At 40.3% G+C, this 7,587-nt stretch overlaps 1 protein-coding gene across 1 annotated transcript in view; it reads right to left on the bottom strand.

The window, feature by feature from the left end:
• The window catches only part of bbs9 (Bardet-Biedl syndrome 9), a 186,087-nt gene that overhangs the window by 139,563 nt on the left and 38,937 nt on the right, over window positions 1-7,587 (bottom strand). Inside the window, 2 exon segments of the mRNA XM_032517504.1 lie at window positions 79-93; window positions 5,104-5,208. Coding sequence (XP_032373395.1) covers window positions 79-93; window positions 5,104-5,208 — 120 coding nt within the window.

The following is a 7,587-nucleotide window of genomic DNA, read 5'->3' as shown; positions in this document are numbered from 1 at the left end:
TGTGTGTGTGTGTGTGTGTGTGTGTGTCTTTCTACTTGCTCTATTCTATTATTCTCTATTCCAGCAATAGCCACTTACCTTTGGGATTAAGTTCTGCAGAGAGGAAGAGGAGAAGAGTCAAAGGTTAAAAAAAAGAAAAATCGGACAGATCACAGAAACAGAAAAAGTAAGAGGTATCACTCCTCCTATCTAGTTTTACTAAGTGTAGACCTGTGACCAAGCAGCACTGGAAGAACTGGACTCTACTGTTTGAAGAGGAGGGGATTCCCTGGGAAAGCCTGCTTCTCCCTGCATATAGATATATACAACCTTAACATCACTCTGGGTGTGCTTTGTTCGCCTTCCCACACTCGGAAAGTACCGCTGGAGGAAAGTGCAGCCCTCCTGACTGATCCTGAATATGATAAGATGTCCACATCCAAAATAAAACAACTGCTCGTTGAGGGGTTAGTATAAAAATTGGTCTGACTGAATCTGGAGAGAAAAAGACATCTATACTTTTGAAATTATGAGTATCAGGAGTTCAACTCGTTTAAAAGAAAAATAAGGTACTTCACTTAAAAATATTAATACTTCCCCTCTGAATTTGTTTTAACTGTCTACAATAACCAGCCATTATAAAACAATTGCAAAACTGCAATAAGGAAGGCCAAAGTTTAAACAGAAGACACACCCAATAGACAGTTTGGGTTCATTTTAACTTTCACTTTAAAGTCAAGATAAAATGCTATTCCATATATTATTCAAATAATAATTAAGTAACTGATGTTGTGGCCTGTTATTTCGACAGTAAAACCTGTGCCATGACAGAACCAAAAAACTGCATAGAGAGTTAGCAGCAACATTAAACAAGCTGTTTTAAAACTATGCCTGAGTATTACCACATGATGTTTCAAGTATTCAACATAAATGTTTATAAATGTAAATTGTTGACATTATATGTAAGCATCAAGCTAATAAGCCCTGATTGCCACATGTATGAAAACCTTCGTGTGGAAGACAACAATTAAAGTCCTCTTTTGTCTCCTATTTGGAAGATTTAGCAATCTGCAAAACTAAGCAGCAATGCTCAGAAAGGGGAGAAAAGTAACACTGAAGTATGAAAATAAGACTTAGGTTGCGAAACAGATTTTTTCTTTAGGAAGGCAGAGCATCTTTTATCCCTGCTCCTCACTGCCAGATTTCCCCCAGCTGCTTTGAACAGCCAGCCCCCTGCTTCTCTAACCTTTAAGCAGCAATAGAAGTCTGGCAGATTAAGCTCTGATTTGATTGGTTGAAGAGGATTTCCTCTAAAAGGTGAATGAGAAGCAGATGGCAGGTTGCAGGCCAATGAAAAGACACTGGAGGTGCTGAGTCAGAAGGTTCACATGTTATTAAACCTGATGAAAGTCACGCTTCCTGACTGCTGCGTCTTTTTCCTGTAATAACTCTGCATCGATCGATCTCTCTGTCATAAAGTCCTTTGTTTAAATATTTTGATTTTTTCTAATTATCATTTTATCACGTACATCACATTTATTCAATTAACAACACAGAGAACAATATATTCTCATGTACTTTTGAGGTTTTTTGTTGTATTCCCTATTGTAATTAAAACCCGTTTGTGTCCAAATGTTCTCAGATATAAATATGTATACTGTATATATTTGCACACTGTATATTGATATGTGATAACATTCAAGAAAGTCTCAAACCAAAGTGACCCATTGGGACTTTTCCAGCTGATCCACCTCTGACGAATACATGATCAACGCCATACTATGTCTGAAGTGAATATGTTCATATTTAGCAGTATTCTCTAAATCCTAAAACACACACATTAATTACTGTCATTACTTTTCTCCGTACTGTGCTCTGCACCGCCAAAGAAAAGAAATAAAAAGTGGAATTAGAGGGGAGAAAAGAAGGAAAACAATTTAAAAAAAAGGCTCGTACAACACAAAGAGGAAGGGAGAGAAAGTAAAAAAAAGAAAAAAGAAAAGCGAGAAAGAACTAAAAGCATCAATGTTGAGTGAAAGCTCCAGTTAAACGTAGAAGGCATGTCAAATGGAGCAATGAGGCACTCAGAGCACACACATACGGTAGCCACTTCTGGCCCGCTGCCAGCCAGTGTTCAATCAGTCTTTCCTGTTCTAAAATCTCCTGTACCGGCTGAGAAATGAGACTGGCTGAAATGAGAGAAATTATGGATCCATTAGCTGGTGTGGTAGGGGAAAAAAAGGCAGTTGAGTGTTTCATGACTGCAAGCCTTTATTATATAAAAATAAGTGACTCGGTTGAGAAGGTGTTCTTTTATATAATTTAATACAGAAACCCACAAGTGCTTTACCTCTGTTTTTTTTTTTTAGATTCTTAGAATCTAACCAAATTTCCCTGCTGGGGATCCATAAATGGGTATTTTATCTTATCTTGAACATGAAATAAATAAGTAAATAAACTCAAACTTCCACTGTAACTGAAAACTAAATAATAAAAGCACACAGAGAGTAAAAACATCTGGCATTCAAGGCTGCACAAGCCCCAAAAGTTACTTTTTTAACAAAAGGAAAGATATTTATAAAAGGTGCATTTGCAGACAGATGCATTCAAACACATATAGTAACAGACCAAAAAATGTGTGGAGCAGTTAGAAAAAAAAGCTAAATAAAAGCTAAGTAAAATCTATTAAAAAACAATCACCAAAAAGAATTCACTTGTTCCTAGGACCAAGTGAACTAAATATGTTACTGCGTCTTTGTTGTACAGTGCAAACAAACAGGACTGAGAACATGATCTGCTTGGCAGAGGTAACTAGCAACACCAACAATTTCAACGGGCCTAAAAGGGTTCCCTGGAAATGGATTACAGACCTGGTTGTTAAACAAGTTACGGCCTTACAAAAATATGGCAGCCTCCTGGAGACATCAACATGTGGAGATGCTGGTCACTCTGGCAAGCTCAAGAAAACAATACAGACTGCCAACCAGCTCCCTAGGTTTCCACATGAATTGGCTTAGCAACCAGTGAATCATGGCTGGCCGTGTTTTATGGAAATTATCCGCACAGTCGCAACTTATCTTTGACAGCTCGGATGAAAATGCCCATTGTGTATGAGCAAACAATGTACTGTACATGCCAACTTGACCACTTGATCCCTCTGAAGCGTGTTTGTGTAAAGCCCATTGTTAGGGTGTTAGGAAAATCACATAGGAGCACTAATGAAATTCTTTCTAGATTGTAACGACTACAGACACAGTCAAGCCTCCTTTAAAGGGCTTAGGTGGTCGACAGTCTTCTTAAATGTCAAAGCCTTTAGGGGGCTTAAAGACAGGCACAGTGGCCACTGGGTGGGATGGTGTTTTGTGGGGTGGGTGGCGTCAAGGCATAATCATCACCCCTGGGTGGAAGTGCAGAAAGAAAGAGATAGAGACAAAGTGATGCATTCCTCCCATACCGGGAGAGCATTTAGAGGATGAGAGGAGGCCCTGAACTGCTACAACTATTATTTTTCGACATAGCTCCATTATCTTCGTTGTTACAATAATTGCCACTGTTCATTATAACAACTGCTATAATAATTATGAACCATATTTCTCTATATCTGCATTTCTGTGTCTTTGTGTCCTAACCAGCACAGGCAGACACTGCCCACAAAGAGTCTGGGTCTGTCCCGGGTTTCTGCCTAAAAGGAAGTTTTTTCTAGCCAATCTAGCTCTTGGGGGGCAATTGTTGGAACTTGGTAAATTATAGAGTGTGGTCGAAACCTATTCTTTCTGTAAAGTGTCTTGAGATTACTCTTGTTATGGTTTGATTCTATAAAATTTAATTGAATTGTCTTAGTAAGCACGTCAAAAGACTTATAAGACACCACAACGCTGCACAATGGTTTATAATACTGATCAACAGAATGTTACAACTCTGAAAAATTATCACATAATGCAACTATTTTATCTTTTGTTGCAACAATCGCCAGTAAACATAAGAAATATCCCCATCCAACACCTTTGAGATGAAGAGGAACGCCTGGTCTTCGGCCCTTGAAATACCTTCTTTCCTTTCTCTCAACCTTTTGTATCCTTCCTCCCTTTCCTCTTCTCCACCCATGCATAATTCCCCTCCTTACCTCCTTACCATCATCCAACTCCTAGGTTACCTCACCTCATTTTTTCCCATCATTGCGTGCTTCTTCTTCCTCCAACTTTTAATGAACCTCTTCCAAATCTACCTCCAGTCCAACAGGTCCCTTCCAAAACACGAGATCAGCCCCCAACACACACTCCACCCCAGCTGCTTGGCGTCCAAGGCCCATTGAAGGGCTCCTTATTTTTGGCTATTTTTAGCATCACAATAAAGCTGAACAAAAAAGGCAGCACTTCCCCAATATTTCCAGACATTTCACATTAAATGTGCTTCTGGGGAGGGAAAACTGTTCCACCAGCAAAGGTCTGCCAAAGCAAATGCAATCCAAAGGAAACAATAGCATGAAAACACAGACATTTTCTTTTTTTTCATGAGCTGCTTTTTGAACGAACGCTAAATCAGTGATTAAAAAAAGAAAAAAAGGACATCTGTGACATTTGAAATAAAGAGTGGTTTTGTTGGTTTGCAAGGGAAAGTAATATCTTCCAGAATTATTGCAGGGCCTGGAAACAGACGCCTCAAGGGAGTAAGGGGATGAACTGGGCTTGTCTGGAAAGAGCCCAGATGTCCTTACGTCAAGTCAGAGCTCTCTTAGCAGCTGGTGTTCAGAGCCGTTACAGAACACTGCACAGTTCACACTGCTACCAAATTCATAATGTAACTTACATTAATGCTGAAAGCTTGGGTTTTCATTTTAAAGACTTATATAGCATAGCCATGTCAGGTGTATGGAGAGATGGAAATGGTTCTACCAAGTTCTCAACAAAACAACAAAGGACAAGTGAGCACTCAACTATGTCACAGCCAAACAAGTTTTGATTTATGCTGTGTTAAACAGAAAGTCATTACCACCAATGTTTCTGGAAAACACATCTGTCAAAGTGATTATCCTGTTAAATTAAAAGTTTTGTTTGGAACTAAACTAGCAGCACATATGCAAACCAGCACGTGTGTGCGTGTGCGTGTGTGTGTGTAAATGTTTACCTGTCGGCAAGCTGAAGGACACAGTGATGTCTCCGGTCAGGTCAGCAGCTGGGTAGCGGCCGTTGAGGAAAGCCGAAAATGACACAACTGTTGAGGAACCAGCACCTGGAGAGAGACAGAGAGAGAGAGAGAGCAAAGATACATTCACATTAGAATAAAAGCAGCAAGTCTTCTGTCTCTGTCTCTGCCATCTCTCACTGAAGGCTTCTTTCACTGGTCATTTTGACCCATAGTCCCAAAATAGAGACATTCTTACAGTTCTTACGGCTATTAAAAGTCATACCCTAATACTTTATGTTTGGGGAATTTTATGCTTTATTGTACACCTGACAGTACAGATAACAGTAGGGAGATAACAGGAAATGATGGGAGAAAAAGAGGGGGGGTAGGCCCATTATTATTTATCAAAAATTTCACTGGGTGAATCTTACTTCGGTAAAGCACCAATAGTCAACCCTGCAATATCACCGCAGAATTGACATCGAGGCATTTGGTCAAGAATATTGTGATGTATTTTTTGACATACGGTTAAGCCTATCATAGACATGATTGGCTTAACCCAAGATCACCAGGGTGCCATACTGCCAAATGTGTCTTCTGTAGCACAGACTAATTAAAAATTGTACTGAAAGCTTGTATTAAAATCTTGCTCAGATTTTTACTCAGCTACGGTTGTTTCAAGGCTAAATACTAAAACGGGCACCAATTTTTTTCATGAAGTTTAGTTCATTTGTCACAAGGAGAACTACTTGTCTTGTAATAAAATTGTTGCATAAAGGTTTCTGTGCGAACGTTTGAAAGTCATTTAGAATGCAGGGGGGAATTAATAAAGGTCGACATAATGGGAAATGTAGGGTTCAATGTTGTAGGAGCGTGATCCATACCATACCAAAATGTCATTTAGCCTGTGACTGGTTTCCTTTTGTTTTAGAATAGAAGTTCCAGTTTTACTCTGGTTCTCTTTAAAGAAAGAGAAGGTAGAACGTGCTGCCCTGTTATTTATGTGCGTGTGTGCACACACACACAGTCAGACTTTTTTTTTTCAAGGTGTGGACACGACAGGATACAGCAAATCCAATACTAACCAGACCCCCTTAATGTACATACACACATTCTAAACATCTCCAGGCAAGGTGAGGACAGAGGATTAACAACAGTAACTTGCATCCAAGTGCACATATACATCCAACACTGAAATTATGTGTAGCATGAGAGTGGCGATGACTTGTAGCTTCCCTTCAAATGTCCCAAAACCAACACACAGAAAGAGCGAGAGAGAGAGCGAGAAAGAGAGAGAGAGAGCGAGAGAGAGAGCGAGAAAGAGAGAGAGAAAGAGAGAGAGCAAACACACGGGAGAGGAAAAGCAAGAATCAAATACAGACGGAGAGGAAAGGATATATTACAGCTAATGGCTTCATGCAGTCTCACACACACACACACACACACACACACATATACACACACACACAAACACCACACACACCAAACACACACACACACACACACACACACACACACACACACACACACACACACACACACACACACACACACACACACACACACACACACACACACACACACAGCAGTGTAGTGGTGTAATGGGGCGTGATGCTCCTGAGCTCGGACTGTTACAGGTGACTAAACCCCAAGTATGTGTGTGTGTGTGTGTGCTAATGGAAAAACGTGCATGTGTAGTGAATTAGAGTGAAGAGGCAGTGTGTGTATGTTTGAAAATATGTATTTCTGACTGAACATTGTGTTTCTAAGTGTGTTCATTAAAAATTCACCAACTGATCTCTCACACACACACACACACACACGCACACGCACGCACGCACGCACGCACGCACGCACGCACAAACAGTGTGCAGTAGCAGACCAGGAATGCCGAGGGTGAGACGAGGCCTCTCGAGTTGAAGATAGACAGAGCAAGAGGATCGGAGATGGATGAGAGGAGATGAAAGGAGAGAGGAAGACACCTCCCTCCGACACACAGAAGAGAAGATTAATGATGAAAAGCAGACAGAGACTTTCTCCACACTCTGTCAGACGCCCTGACAGCTTGACCTCCTCTATCCATTCTTCTCTCTTCTCCATCCTTCTTACACACTCCTCTCCCTCTCTAGCATCCATCTCTCCTTTTTCTTGCTCCCTTAACGTCCAGATCTCTTCATCTTTTCTTCTATATCACTACATGAGTATGACTGATGCTGGAATTTTTAAGGCCAGTAGTGAAATCCATACAGAGAGTTACAAAGTATCGCAATATAACTGCCAATATTCATTTTTGTCGTGATAAGGATCCCTTAATAGAACTGAATGAGATGAGAAAACCAATGGTACTCTTATTTCTTTCTGTTCAGTATGAAGCTGGTAGCCTGTTCAACCCTCCTACGTACTTCCGCTCAATTTTCCTTTTCTTTCAGTACACCGTCTGGGTTTGCAATATATTTTTGGGTTTTCTCTGGCCAAATATTTGGT

The sequence above is a fragment of the Etheostoma spectabile genome, chromosome 6 (genome assembly GCF_008692095.1).
Source record: "Etheostoma spectabile isolate EspeVRDwgs_2016 chromosome 6, UIUC_Espe_1.0, whole genome shotgun sequence".
In the NCBI taxonomy this organism is placed as follows: domain Eukaryota; kingdom Metazoa; phylum Chordata; class Actinopteri; order Perciformes; family Percidae; genus Etheostoma; species Etheostoma spectabile.
This window is presented reverse-complemented; position numbering and strand designations above follow the sequence as displayed.